Raw genomic sequence first — 14,635 nt, forward strand, 5'->3', positions numbered from 1 at the left:
CTATTCCGACCGTTTATCACCCGCACAAACGCAGCGATTCCAGGACCACAGCAACGGCACAAATTACCGCAAGGCAATACCAATAAATCCGAGGCCGGGACGGATAGCACTTTATAGTACGCACAAGCACTAGCCAGGACACGGAAATAAGTGCCAAAAAGTAAGCACGAAAAAAAAACGCCAAAAAATTGGGACTTAAAAACGCCCCAAACAGTAGGCACCAAAAATATATTTCCTACATGTTTGCACCAACAAACAAGCGCCAAAAAGTAGGCAGTGTTATTTCTCACTAGAAATTAGCAGCCACAAGGAAGAACTCAGGAAAAATAGCCTAACGTGTATCTAAGATATATATAAGGTATAGCTCTCTCTCTCCTTTTCCTCTACGTTATATCTTTTTTCTCTCTCGCGGAACGAAAATGCCCAAAACGTTGCATGGCCTTGAACTTTTACTCTCCATTCTCGCGCGTCCATCGACACCTAAGAAGTTTCACTTTCAAAATTAAATTATCAAAACTTGGCAAAATTCCAAATATACTGTTACATACAACAGCTATGTGAATAAAATTATAATTACCTGGCGCACGAGTAGCGCGGGTGTAGAAACCAAATTGTACGACATTACTGATTTTTTGCAGAAACGAGTAATACAACATTCGAAAGAAAAGTTGCTGCTTCTTTTATAGTTGCTTTAGTATGCGTTGATCATTTTCAAACTAGAAAAAATTATATATAAAATAATGCAGCTACAGAGGATCACAGTTTAGCTTTCAAGCTTTTCACTTTCACTCTCCGTCACTTTTAAAATTTTTTTATGTGAATATATTAAATTTTCTGAGGTGTAGCGACTTACATATTTTAAGACGATTATGTTTCAATATTCTTCCTTTCTTAAAAATTATGAATGTTACTTAATTGCAGGCTCAGCAAAGCCCAAATCATTGCCGGTGGTGCTCAAATCGTAAATAAGGCAATATATTAATTATGTGGCTGCCAATGATTGCTTTGATTTTTTTGGTGAGCAGCAAAGGTGGGGTGAGCTGCAATAAAACGAAGGCGACTAATTTGTCTACCAACAATGACAACCAAAATAATGTAGCGGCAAATAATATTAGAAGTGACAACAAATGCGCCACACAGGATATGATCGTGACCGCATTTGACGATGTTAATTACAACAATGGCAACTCAATTGCAGTGACTACAAATGATAGTAGCAGTAATCGTGAAGAAGATGCAAGTATCAGCAGTTATAGGAGCGCCAGCGGAGGAAGAAATCTCCGAACCGATGATAATGACGAACGCAGTATAAAAAATGATGAAATGCGGGAGAATCACCGTCATGACTCCAGCAAAATCACCGAATTAGACTCAGTGGTTGACATTAGTTTGAGCAATAACAACAATAGCCATATCAACGTGCACATCGAAAGGCCCAACAGTTACAGCGGCAAGGTGCCCCTCTCAAACGCAGCGCAAAGCTCTTTCAGAACGTTGCCCCGTCATCAGAGGGCAATTGCAGCCGTGGCCGAAGAGAAAGGATTGTTGCAGGCGGTGGGCGATGAACGCGTACTGCGACGCGGCAAGCGGTATCTGCAATTTGCCAAAGGTTCTCGTATGTCGGTAAGTAGCATAGTTCTATACATAATTTGTGAACGAGTGAGTGTATGCTTGTGAATTTATTTGGGTTCAATTAGCCACAAAAATATATCACACTGCATGGATTGTATGAGGCGATGGTGGTAACATATATAGTTTCGATTATTGAGCCCTAATTTTACTAACCAGAGTCAATGCCAAAGTGCATTCCTTGTTGTCCTTTCGGTGAACTGAAGTATTCTTTTCGGTTCTTTATCAATGGCCGGCATCAAACCTTGACACTTTTCTTCTCTGCGTAGTTCGAATTTGAGCTGATCGAATGCTGGTCACAAATTTATTGAGTAATCCGAGTTCAGCCCCTGAAGCTTGCCACGCCTTATCCATTGTGAGGCTCAGTTTAATTGAGTGTGTTGTCAGGAGTCTGTGGACTGTTGTCTTGGCTGTTTTATTTTAGGAGTTGATTTAATGTGATTTACACAAGGTTTCTCCAATTCTAGAGTTTGCATCCTCGGCTAGTCTGCTGAATGGAATTACAGATGGCCAAAAATGTTCGCTAAGCACACAGGCAATATTGCCCGTTTTATTCAAGATCAGGAGAGAGCATTTAAGATATAGAGGGGACAGGTGATATGAGAATTCATTACTTCTCTGAAAACATCTCAAATTTTTTGAGAATCTGAGCAGTTTGTCTAGTGAAAGAGAATGGAGCTGGTCTAAAAATATACTATTCAAGACTAGCGAAAGTCGGACAGCGGCGGAGAAAACGCTCTATACTATCCTAATCGCCTAAACAAGATGCACGCAGCGCACCATCAGTTATTTCTATTATGACCATAGGCCGCCCCCATGTGGCCCGTTTGCTAGTTTGTAGACATGAAGCTCAAGTGATCATTTAATTACTTTCAGTGAGCTAAGCAATCTACAGCAAGTGCTTTGTCCGATTAAGTGCTTTTTTCACTAGTTATTTTTTACCTCTCACACCTTCGCGTATTAGACCTCGATTGGGATGCACAACTTTCTCATTCATTTCCAAACTTCCTTGGCTCTTCCACAATCTACAACAGCCAATAAATCTGTGTTTTACGAAAAAATATCCTTATGAAATTTTTTGCCAGTCGATCTAAAAGTGTATCTCTGCGCAAGGCGAAGATTTATGCCTAAAAACCTGCGAATCCCCAGTTCATAGGGGATTACCGCCGCTCAACCACGTTTTCCATTCTGGAATCATCCGTAGATATGAGAACTGTTTTTGTGCCTTTGTCATATTCAAAATCTTGCGCCATACATTAATTTTTATACTTATAGTACCTTTATCAGGCCTTTCGAAGATCAGGCAAGTTATCACGAAATCTGTCATATACTTATATAAAGTCTCGCTGAAGTATGCTGTGTTCAGGGCTTTGAACTGCACTGGTGACATACGCTGTATGGTGTAGAGCGCAGCTGCCGATGTAGTCTTCATAGCTCCCACGACAGCAAATGCTTTGTTGCCTTCTTGAGTATCCTTTATTCTTATTCGCGGCCAATGATGAGAGCAATATTTCGTAGAAGAGTATTTCCCCAACAAGCGCCAACTGGGCGATAACTGGGCCGATAGGCTCCATGCGCAACCCAGGATCTTCCTGCAGACATACAATGTTGCTTAGTTCTTTCTGACTCGCTCCTCCACTTAGAGTTTTCATCACATTTTACTACATAATATTAAATAGAAAGATTGTATTATTTTTGAGCTGTAGGCTGAGATTATTTATACTAACTAGATTGTTCGGCTCATTTTAGCAATTCCTATTTTATTTACATATCTGTGTTTTCTTCACATTTCTAATTTTTTCTTCCACACACTTAAGTGGCGTACGAATGGTAAAAATAACATTTTGAAGACGAATACCCTTTGGGCTTATGGGTACGGATTCCGTGTTAATTTCCCTTTTCCCGGTCCCGATGAATCACGTCGCCCATTCTTCAAACGTGATGTACTACATTCATTGGTGGATGTCCTTGATGGGTAAGCACACGCATGCAAAATAGTTTGAGACTAAAGTTGGTTCTAGAATTTGTAGCACATATTTTCTCATTTCATTTTATTCCTTAGACATGGCTTAGATGGACAAGCCTGTATTCTGAAGTCCTATTGCACAGCCGCTTTAGATGTGAACTCAAATATCAGCGGTGGCATGCTTTTCAAAATGCTGAAACTGATTTTTACGTAAGTAAATGAACTATCGTTCACTATCCTCAATAATGACATAAGCAAAAACAAAAAAAAAAAAAGGTGTTAGATATGCACGCCACATTACCACAAGCTTTTCTTTACGCTGTGCCAAAAATGAAAGCGATATCTACAGGGTCCGGCACTCGAAGTGTAACCAATTAAAAAGGCCATAAATTTGGAAAATTTCTTTTATTTAATTCATAGTAAAAAAAATTTTGAAAATAATACAAAAGTAAGAATCAATTTACTTTTACTCGATATAATCACCTTTTGCCTTGACTATGGCCTTGAGACGGTCCAGAATCGAATCGCAAGCTGCCCTAATGTGACTTGCAGGTATTTTGGTTCACTCGCGGACAATGGCTTTTTTCAGCGCCTCGAGACTGGTGAATCTTTTACTTCGGACCTTGGTCTCCAAAATAGCCCAAAGAGAATAATCCATCGGATCCGCGTCTGGTGAATTGTAGAGCCATCGTGTGGACGTTATGAAATTCGAAACGTTGTTTTTTAGCCATTCCTGGTTCACTCGAGCTTTGTGAGGCGGTTCCGAGTCCTGTTGAAACGCCCATGGTCTGCCACCGAAATATTCGGGTATCCACGGCTTCAAAGCAACCTCCAGAATACTTTCCCGATAATATTGCGCATTTTCCTTGATGCCAGGCTCGATGGAAACGACTGGAGAGCGCCCATCTGCGGTTACAGTAGCCCAAAACATTACCTGTGGCGGGTGCTGGCTAATCGATGACTTAAATTCGCGTATGAAGATCAGTCAAATCATTTTTGGAGTTTACGAGTTGCTCAATTTTAAAAATTTTCTCATCAGAATGTTCGGAAATTGACCGATTTCGGCCAAGCGAAACAAGTCCTTCGCTCTCCCAAGTCTGACTTGTTGCTGCTTTGGTGTCAGATCATGCGCCTTTTGGATTTAGTAAGGCTTGACTTTGAGATCATTTTTCAGTGTGCGGCGGATGCTACGGTCAGATATTTTATATTCTTTCGTCATTTGATTGGTACTTCGTCCGGGATATTCGGACTGCACTGCAGATATGTTTTTTGAAAATTTTGATACAAAAAAAAAATTATTTTTATTTTTTATAAGTACATATTGATTTCTATTACAAGAAAAAAGAAGTAATTTGTTCGTCATCTCTTTTTGTAATATTATTCAAATATAAAAATGAACATAAAACCGCAATGAGCAGCAAAAATCAGAAAAAATTAATTCGTATCAAAAAAAGCTTCCTTAATTGCATCACCTACCCTACCAGAAAGCACATTAGATTAACGAAACCAACATAATACTGAGTCTTGTCGAGGCCCTATGCTCCCGAGTGAAGTGAACAAGGGGAAAAAAAGAATCACATCTTCAAATATATGATTCTTTTAAAGATGGAAATATAATTGCCAATTTTATGTAAACCTAAAAGAGTTGGCTCAAAAATCTTGCCGTTCAAAATCTATAGCGGCAATGTTCACCATTTAAATTCTTAACTTTGAATGTTTTCTAATGAAATACGGAGAAATATTTTCATAATTTTTTTTTTTAATTTTGCACGACAGCGACTATGAGAACTTTTTAAAATAAAAACTTAATCCAATATGACTTCGAATAGACTTGTACTTCTGCTCAAATAAGAACGAGACGTTATCAATAAAACGGTCCGCGGATGACATATGGCAAAAATAAATTTTTTGTTTTTTGGTAGGACTGTTATAAGCTTACATGGCAAATTTCAGCGTGATATGTCACATAGTTTGTTTTCTGTACTACTGTAAACAAGTCATCCTCGAGTGTGTTCTTCGAATTCTCTTTTATGACTTCAATTGTCTCAAAATGTTTTCCACGGAGCGGCAACTTGAGCTTGGGAAACAGGAAAAAGTCACATGGAGCCATATCAGGCGAATACGGTGCTTGCGGAACGATATTAACATTATTTTTGTTCACATAATCGCGAACAAGACGTGATGTGTGAGCTGGTGCATTATCGTGATGCCAGAACCATGACTTGTTGTCCCACAATTCCTTCCTTTTAAGACGAATGTTCTCGCGCAAACGCTTTAAAACGTTTAAATAATATTCAGTGTTAACCGATTTTGCGATTTGTGCGATTTTCATCGTTTACTGATGTTGCTGGACGACGTTCATGAGGCAAGTTTTCAACCGATGTACGGCCCTCTTTGAACGATTTGTACCACTGGAAAACACGTGCACGCGATAGAGCAGAGTCCCCATAGGTTGTCTGCAACATTCTTAAGGCGTCTGAAGCCGAAATTTTGTTGGAATAACAAAATTTCAAACAAATTCTTTGTTCAACTTGAATTTCCATCGTTAAATTCGAAGAACACACTCGAGCTTGACTTGTTTACAGTAGCACAGAAAACAAACTACGTGACATATCACGCTGAAATTTGCCATGTAGGCTTATAACAGTCCTACCAAAAAACAAAAAATTTATTTTTGCCATATGCCATCCGCGGACTGTTTTATTGATAACGTCTCGTTCATATTTGAGCAGAAGTTATATGTAGTATGAGTATGTACATATGTAGATAACTACCTTGTACTTTTGTATGTAATGCAGGGAATGGGAAATTTGCACATCAATTATTACTTATATACACCTCCGAAATTATTGTAAGGGCACTACATATTGACAAGTTTTTATATTCTCCAAATTAGAATGGATTATAAAATTACGTCTTAAAATTTTTTCCAAATCCTGATTAAAATATTTGAAATTTTTATAAAAATTTGAATAATTTTTATAAATTTTGTGCAACATCAGAAAATTCGATTACTATGGTTCTTGCTTTAAAATTAACTATATTTGTATAAAAAAGTAATTAAATTAAAAAATAAATAATTAAATAATAAAAACTTGTAACTCGGGGTTGCATTACAAAAACATGCATTTACTTTGCATGAAAGCTTTTTTTTAATTCTTTCATTTCTAGATTTTTCTGAACCTTTATGAAACAGTTCTCAATTTTGATGGTAAAAACTTCCACTCTCCGCAATAGTGGCTTGCAATAGTGTTAAGTATTTACCGAAATTTATGGACAAGAAATTCAAATCAGATCAGCCAAAAGTTTTATTGAACCTTTAAAAGGTGAAATCTAGCATTACAAACTAGGTCCACTTAGCGTTTAAGAATTAAGTTGCCAACTATTTAGTGTAAGAGTCGATTCCAACTCCATATTGCATTCACAGTTACTTGTTCAATAAAACTCGTCATATGCACTCATACTGATGTAAATAAACCGTGTGTATGCAAGGAAGCAGTACAAAGTGGGTGTGAAGTACAGGCATTTCCTCTTGCTGGAAAAGCAGCAACACCACTACAACTCACACTTCGGCTTAAGTATCCAATGTATGGCACACACACATACACACATATATGCGTATATATATACATACAAATTTATCGAAAATATATGAATACAAAAATACACTGGAATCTGTTAAGCGCATTCTCCTCCTCCCCTCCTCCTCCTCTGATCAACATTTTGCGAATTCGTCGTTGGCATCGTAAAATGTGGATATACCCCTACATAAAGTGAATTTTTGTGCAACGCTTTATTTTCAATTTAAGCCAATTTATTTTAATTTAATGACAGCTCAACAGGGCAAGGACGAAAAAGCGTAAAGTATTAACAGCAAAGTGTGTGGCCATTCCTACTATGTCGAGGCGATAGCGCGAAGTAGGAAGGGCATAGGGAGCGGCCAGTGATGCGGGGGATGAAAGCTCTTAAGTTCGACAGCCACTCAACTTAGCACAACACAATTCAACACGTAACTGCTATGTGAGACTTACAACTCCTGCTGCCTGCGGACAGCGCGGCTACAGTGCAATGCAAATTATACTCAGCGACCGTCATTCGTTCAGCTATCTGTTACTCCGACATCGAAGAGATATAACTGTGTAATTCTCGAATTCGTACGAAATTTTATGCATTGAAGAATTTCAAGGTTTTATGCTGCTTCTTCGTTTTTGGAATTTTTTCTGTTTTCTGTATTTTTTTGGTAGTGTGTTTGTTGTTGCGCCATTACAAGTAACCCCAGTGGCACCGATTACTGCAGCATAATCATTGCATCAATCTGCTTGTTGTGAGCGCAATTAAAAATTTATCAAATGCACTTTAAATTGGCTCATAAGGCAAATTTTGTTGTACGAGAAGCTGGGTATTATATATATACATATGTATATATATATATATTTTTTTTTTTTTAATTTATAAGGACTGATGCGGTCGTTTTTAAATGGGTCGTGAATTTATTGGTACAGTAGACACTAGTTGATGCCTACATCTGCGCTTGCGCATAAAACACAATTTTTGTAAAGGAAAGGCACACCTTATGGTCACTTTAATTTTCGTCTAATGCAGCTTCAGAAGGATTAGGTGCGGAACTAAGTACCCGCTGTTTGTCAATAGATGCCGCCAGCAGTCGTGCTAGTCGATTCTAACATAACCTAAACGTCATAAAACAAGCTTAGACATATGGTAAACAAACTGCTTCGACACATTAGTGATTTCGTTTTGGTATCATATGCTTTTGGTTTTGTGAAAATGTCTGATTTTGTGCCGAATAATCGTCATTTGCAGGAAGTGTTGATTTTCCTCTTTCATTCGAAGAAAACGGCGGCTGAAGCGCATCGAGCGCTACAAAAAGTTTATGGAGATGCTGCTTTAAGTGAAACAACATGCCGAGATGGGTTCCGTCGCTTCAAAGACGGTAATTTTAATGTTGACGACCGTCCACGTAAAGGAAGGCCAAAAACCTTCGAAGACGCTGAGTTGGAGGCATTGCTCAGTGAGGATGTCAAGCGCAAGAAGAGCTTGCTTCAGTATTAGGAGTAACCCATCAAGCGATTGCATGCTTTAAGAATGACTCAGAAACAGGGGACTTGGGTTCCTTATGCAATAAAACCAAGGGATGTTGAACGTCGTTTTTTCGCCTGTGAACAACTGCTCCAGCGGCAAAAAAGGAAAGGTTTCTTCATCGCATCATGACGGGTGATGAAAAAAGGATTCAATACAGCAATCCAAAGTCATCGGGACTGCCCGGTTATGCTTCCACGTCGTCGCCTCGGCGGAATATTCATGCTGCGAAGGTTATGCTATGTACTTGCTGGGACCAAGTTGGTGTTATTTCAATTGATGCGATTGAGCCGAACACTGCGCGAGAAGCGGCTGCAATACCTCAGTGGATTCGTCAATAAGTAGAATTGCCGCATTTGGGCGGATGATAATCCAAGAGTGATTGTCGAAAAACCAATGCACCCACAAAGAGGGACTGTTTGGTGCGGTTTATGGGCCGGCGGCATCTTTGGGCCGTATTTTTTTCAAAATGAGGCCGGTCAGGCAGTTACTGTGAATAGTGTTAGTTATCGTGAGATGATAACGAACTTTTTATGGTCCGAATTGGAAGATATGGATGTGGACGATATGTGGTTTTAACAGGACGGTGCCACTTGTCACACAGCTATCGAAACAATGGCTCTTTTGCGCGAAAAATTTGATGGCCGAATAATCTCACGTCTCGGTGATGTCAATTGGCCGTCAAGAACATGTGATTTGACACTGTTGGACGTTGGTAATAGTTTCCTAAAAAAATTATATTTTATTGAAAATCAATACCGGCCCTTGAAACTTAACCACCCTTTATAAATATAGCTAATCCTATTACTGCTAGAAGCTTTAGTGTGGATATACATCACTGATTTATAGAATATTTTTTTTTCTCCTCTTGTAGGAAATGGCTAACGCCTTTGGTTACTTCTGTTAGCAATAAGCTTCTCTTAAAAATCATTTGCCAATTGAAGTTGACATAAAACCGTAGGTCCCTCGGCAAAATACCTAATAAAGTTTTTGCGCTAAATGTGACTAATTGCATTAGACTGTAAGACTTCTCTCTATAGACCAAAATAATTAAGTAATAATAATAATACGAAATAGTAAAATTTCAAATAGGTTGTGTATCCATGTTGTAAGTCTAAATATGCCATGAGTACAACCTGTGGTGATGCCCTAAATGATATGGTTGATTTGCTTCCCCTGGACCTTAAGATACAACAGGAAGCAATAAAAGCAATGTGTAGACTCCATAAATATGGTTTCTGGCACGAAGACGGAACTTCGGGACACAGAGAAATCTTTAAGTTGCTATCTGAGCGATGTCCACTGTTTTTGGTCGTCTTTAGACCTGATACCCACAGTTTCATTTGGAAGGAAATTTGATTTCAGATTTCCATTGCGTGAACAATGGAGCAATCCAGAATGCATGCAGAGAGGTTTGAGGGATATTTTCTTTACCGATGAGTCCAAGAATGAGCGATAGTAATAAGTATCACTATGCTATGGGGGAAATGGCAACTGTTTTCCAACGGAAGTTCCTGAAAGTAGCCGAATGGATAATCGAGAGGAGATTGAGCGGGAAACAGATTGTAGTTTTCAGTGACAGTTAGGCTGTACTGAAGACCCCGGATAACGCGAAGGAAACCTCAAAAATTGTTCAAGGGTGTAAGAACAAGCTTAATTCTGTCGCAAGACAAAACAGGCTTGTCCTTATATGGGTTCCGGGACACTCCGGTGTTCAAGGAATCGAAATTGCCGATGACTTGGCTAACTGTGGATCAGCGGTTCCCCCACAAGGGCCAGAGTCACTAATCGGAATCAGTTCCGCAGGAATCAAGAATTGGATCAGCGATTATGTAGGCAATATACATAAAGAGCGATGGTCCGCTTTAGAACGCTGCAGAACTGCAAAGTGTTTTGTGACAAGTCCAAACAGAAAACTGTCAAACTTTCTACTAAAACTTGGAAGGAAAGACATTCCGTTGATGGTCGGTGTCATTACAGGACACCACCCATGGGGTCAGCATATGACCACCATTGGAATCATTGAGGACCCAATGTGCCTGTCATAATTCGAGAAGGCGGATAGCACAGAACACTTTCCCTGTGAGTGTCCTGCCGTTGCTAGAGCACGGTTACGAGTTTTGGGTTCCGATGTCACGAGAATGAGTAACATTCGTTCTCTAAAACTGGAGTATATTTACAGATTTGCCAAAGAATCTGAAAAATTCTCACAGGACTAACTATCTCTATCTCTGACTCTATTCTTTCCTATCTCTTTCTCTGATACTTTTCTACATCCCTCCTTGACTATCTACCCCCTTTCCAGAGTTTTAAATACAATGGGATTTTTAGCCTCAGTGTTTTAGGAGCCACCAAATCTCCTGGTGCTCCTTGGCTTGACCTTTTCAAATTTCAATTTCAAGTCTAAATATCGTCCAAGTTCCTATTGGAAAACAAAGCAGTCAAATCAACTCATTGTTATTTAAAACACAAAAGAAAAAGAAAAAAGCGAAACAATTTCTTACGCCTCAGCGAGAGGCGAGATCGAGATTCAGTATCTATCTTTCTACTTTATTAGATACCTGAGAAAGCATTTGGAGTTGTAAATTAGTTATTGTGGAATTTTTGCGACTTACACACTGATGAAACATAAAATTGTAGTGCGTTTTATTGACGCAGGAGCACCTATGATATGGTCTATGGTGGTTGAGCGCGAGCCTTCCAATGAATTTGATCACTTGACTTGTTTTGCTCCATATTACCAATGGATGTAGAATAACACCATCTAAATGAGTGAGTAATCGTCCTGGGATAGCTGCAGATTCGTAGAGGCTGTGCTTTGGCGTTTCACCGTCCAGCTCACCAAAACGACAAAACCCTCTTTTCTGCTGCTTACAGTTTGCAGACATGATAATGAAGACTACAATGTAAAGGTATAAAATTGTAACTGTTATTTGTTTAAGTTGATTTGTTATTTCATCACACTTAAATATATATTCTTTGTTAGGTGAAGGTTTTGCCATGGCTTTGGAATTTCTTTAAAGTTACAAAAACTTTGATAGAGTAGTTTTTATTAGGAATATAAAGGATAAATACAAAGAAAATAAGAAAAATGCGTTTCAAATTAATCTAAAAAATGCTGCAATTTTAAGTTTTCAAGGTTGAATTTGTCTACTTGACATGCAATAAATGAACTATGACGAGAAGTGGGTCACAAATTTTATACAATTTCTCTTTTGTTCACATGTTTTACAAATTTTTAAATAAATACCATATTTGCCTATTAAATTAGTAAAATCTTATTTGCTTTTCATACAAATTTCCACTTTTTTCAGGTTAAAGGAGTATGACAAACGCCACTTGCCCTACCTACGGCTGGAGAATTGTAAGCAAATTTTGCATAGTCATTGTCCATTGAGCTTCAACAGCATATCACCCTATACTGACGATATTTAACGAAAGGAGAGACGAAAAAATAAGCTAAATAATATTCGCACAATAGACATTCACTTTTTTATGTAAATATATATAAATAATATAAAAACAAATATGTACAGTGTGGTTGATCAAGCTTTCGTAATGTGTGAGAAATTTAAGTTATAGTTAAACATTTGCAAAATGAGTCGTTTTGCGCTTCAGCAAAGCAGTGAAATATTTAATCGAATCGCATAATTCGCCAAAATGGTGGTGTCAACTGGTCGTCCAGAAGCTGCTATTTGACTCCGTTACCGTTATTAAGGAAAAAGTAGTTACGCCAACAATTCAGAGACGATTTAAAAGTTGAAACGGGAAATAAAAGTCGTCATTGGTGAGGTAAGCGTCGAAACTCGCGAAAATATGCTGAAAAATTTGGTCGACAGAATGGGTTATTCAAAGGCCAGACGTAGAAGTCAGTTGAATAAAAATATTAAATGGCACGGTTTAGTTCTTCCTATCAAAAGAAAACAAAGAAAAAAAACAAGAATAGAAAATAACAAAATGCATTGAGAAATATGCTGCCCCATTTATTTATAGTCGAATTAGTTTAAGTTCTAATATCCTTTAGGAGTAGCAACCAGTCCAAATTGTATTTTTTGCAATTTTCATAATAAAAAAATTATAATAATTAAATTCCATATGTTAGATGGACCACCCTGTATATGTATACGCGTATGTGCTCGCTAGTTTGTCAACATGCAATCCATTTTGTTGCAATAAATTGTTATTTTTGCAAAAAAAATAATTTTCCATATTTTCATCAGAAATTGATGTGATAAATCAACAGAGTTACACACATACGAGTATACATTCGAACATGTGTGCGTGCTGTAAACATCTATTATATGTTCTGTTATTTTTAATCACTCTCTTGAATTATAAAATTTCTAGGCTACTTGTAGGCGCTGGATGAGTTCGTGTGTGTGTGTGTGTTGGCGTTGTAATTGAATGTAAATAGATGTTTGTTAATTATTTGTGCGGTTCGGTGAATGTCGGTGCATGTGCGAAGGTTCGAAGGTCAACGCAGACATTGCTTTGCGGATATTGTTATGGATTTTTGAATTATTATTTCACATAGGCATCTCGTATGTATAAATATGCCTTTGGGCAAAATGACAAATTAAAATGATGACTGTTGGAAAATTTTATTTTTATGTGCGAAACAGTAATTGATTGAAAATAAACAGAGTTCATGGATGTTGTGTGGATGGGTGTATGTATGCGTGTTTACAAGTGCAGTTGAAAATTGTGGATATTTGCTAGGAAGCTTTGTATTTGTATATATTAAAAGGCAAGCGGGCATACATTTATATTTATGTAAAGATTTTAGTCTAAATCAAAGCCACCGGAGCACTAAACTATCCACAAAATTTAGTTACTAAATTTTAAAAAGCTAACGATTTTTACATCCCATTGGTTGTGAAATTTGTAGAATTAATAAAGGGCATGCGATATTTGATCAATATTAATGTAGGGTCTGGAAGCGTTTTTCCAAACTGCGAATTATTCAAAGGAAAATTTATTAGTTGGGCTGTGCAATTAATTAAAATATGCCCGAAAACTGACTGAATTTATTTGCAACTCTCAAATTAGTACATAGTTCAATAATTGAAACAGATGGATGCATATACATATTTGTTTACAGTTGCGAAGGAGTAATAGCATAAACGGATAAATTCCAATGAGCGCTTATTTCTATGTAAGTCACTTCTGCTTAAATATGAACGAGACGTTATCAATAAAACGGTCCGCGGATGACATATGGCAAATATAAATTTTTTGTTTTTTGGTAGGACTGTTATAAGCTTACATGGCAAATTTCAGCGTGATATGTCACATAGTTTGTTTTCTGTACTACTGTAAACAAGTCAAGCTCGAGTGTGTTCTTCGAATTCTCTTTTATGACTTCAATTGTCTCAAAATGTTTTCCACGGAGCGGCAGCTTGAGCTTGGGAAACAGGAAAAAGTCACATGGAGCCATATCAGGCGAATACGGTGGTTGCGGAACGATATTAACATTATTTTTGTTCAAATAATCGCGAACAAGGCGTGATGTGTGAGCTGGTGCATTATCTTGATGCAAGAACCATGACTTGTTGTCCCACAATTCCTTCCTTTTAAGACGAAAGACGAATGTTCTCGCGCAAACGCTTTAAAACGTTTAAATAATATTCAGTGTTAACCGATTTTGCGATTTGTGCGATTTTCAAGCATAATTTCCTTTACTTTTCCGATGTTTTCGTCGTTTAGTGATGTTGCTGGACGACGTTCATGAGGCAAGTTTTCAACCGATGTACGGCCCTCTTTGAACGATTTGTACCACTGGAAAACACGTGTACGCGATAGAGCAGAGTCCCCATAGGTTGTCTGCAACATTTTTAAGGCGTCTGAAGCCGAAATTTTGTTGGAATAACAAAATTTCAAACAAATTCTTTGTTCAACTTGAATTTCCATCGTTAAATTCGAAGAACACACTCGAGCTTGACT

General features: G+C 37.9%; 1 protein-coding gene across 1 annotated transcript in view; it reads left to right on the plus strand.

Annotated features, from left to right (window-relative positions):
- LOC129235973 (uncharacterized protein DDB_G0288805) overlaps positions 1-12,379 on the plus strand; it is a 33,845-nt gene extending 21,466 nt beyond the window's left edge. Inside the window, exons 2-6 of the mRNA XM_054870076.1 lie at positions 922-1,623; positions 3,447-3,604; positions 3,692-3,805; positions 12,007-12,056; positions 12,311-12,379. Of these exons, the coding sequence (XP_054726051.1) occupies positions 985-1,623; positions 3,447-3,604; positions 3,692-3,805; positions 12,007-12,056; positions 12,311-12,321 (972 nt within the window). The 5' untranslated portion in view covers positions 922-984 and the 3' untranslated portion in view covers positions 12,322-12,379. The remainder of the gene's footprint in view (positions 1-921; positions 1,624-3,446; positions 3,605-3,691; positions 3,806-12,006; positions 12,057-12,310) is intronic.
- Positions 12,380-14,635: the final 2,256 nt, after the last annotated feature.

This window comes from Anastrepha obliqua, chromosome 1 (genome assembly GCF_027943255.1).
Source record: "Anastrepha obliqua isolate idAnaObli1 chromosome 1, idAnaObli1_1.0, whole genome shotgun sequence".
Classification (NCBI taxonomy): Eukaryota; Metazoa; Arthropoda; class Insecta; order Diptera; family Tephritidae; genus Anastrepha; species Anastrepha obliqua.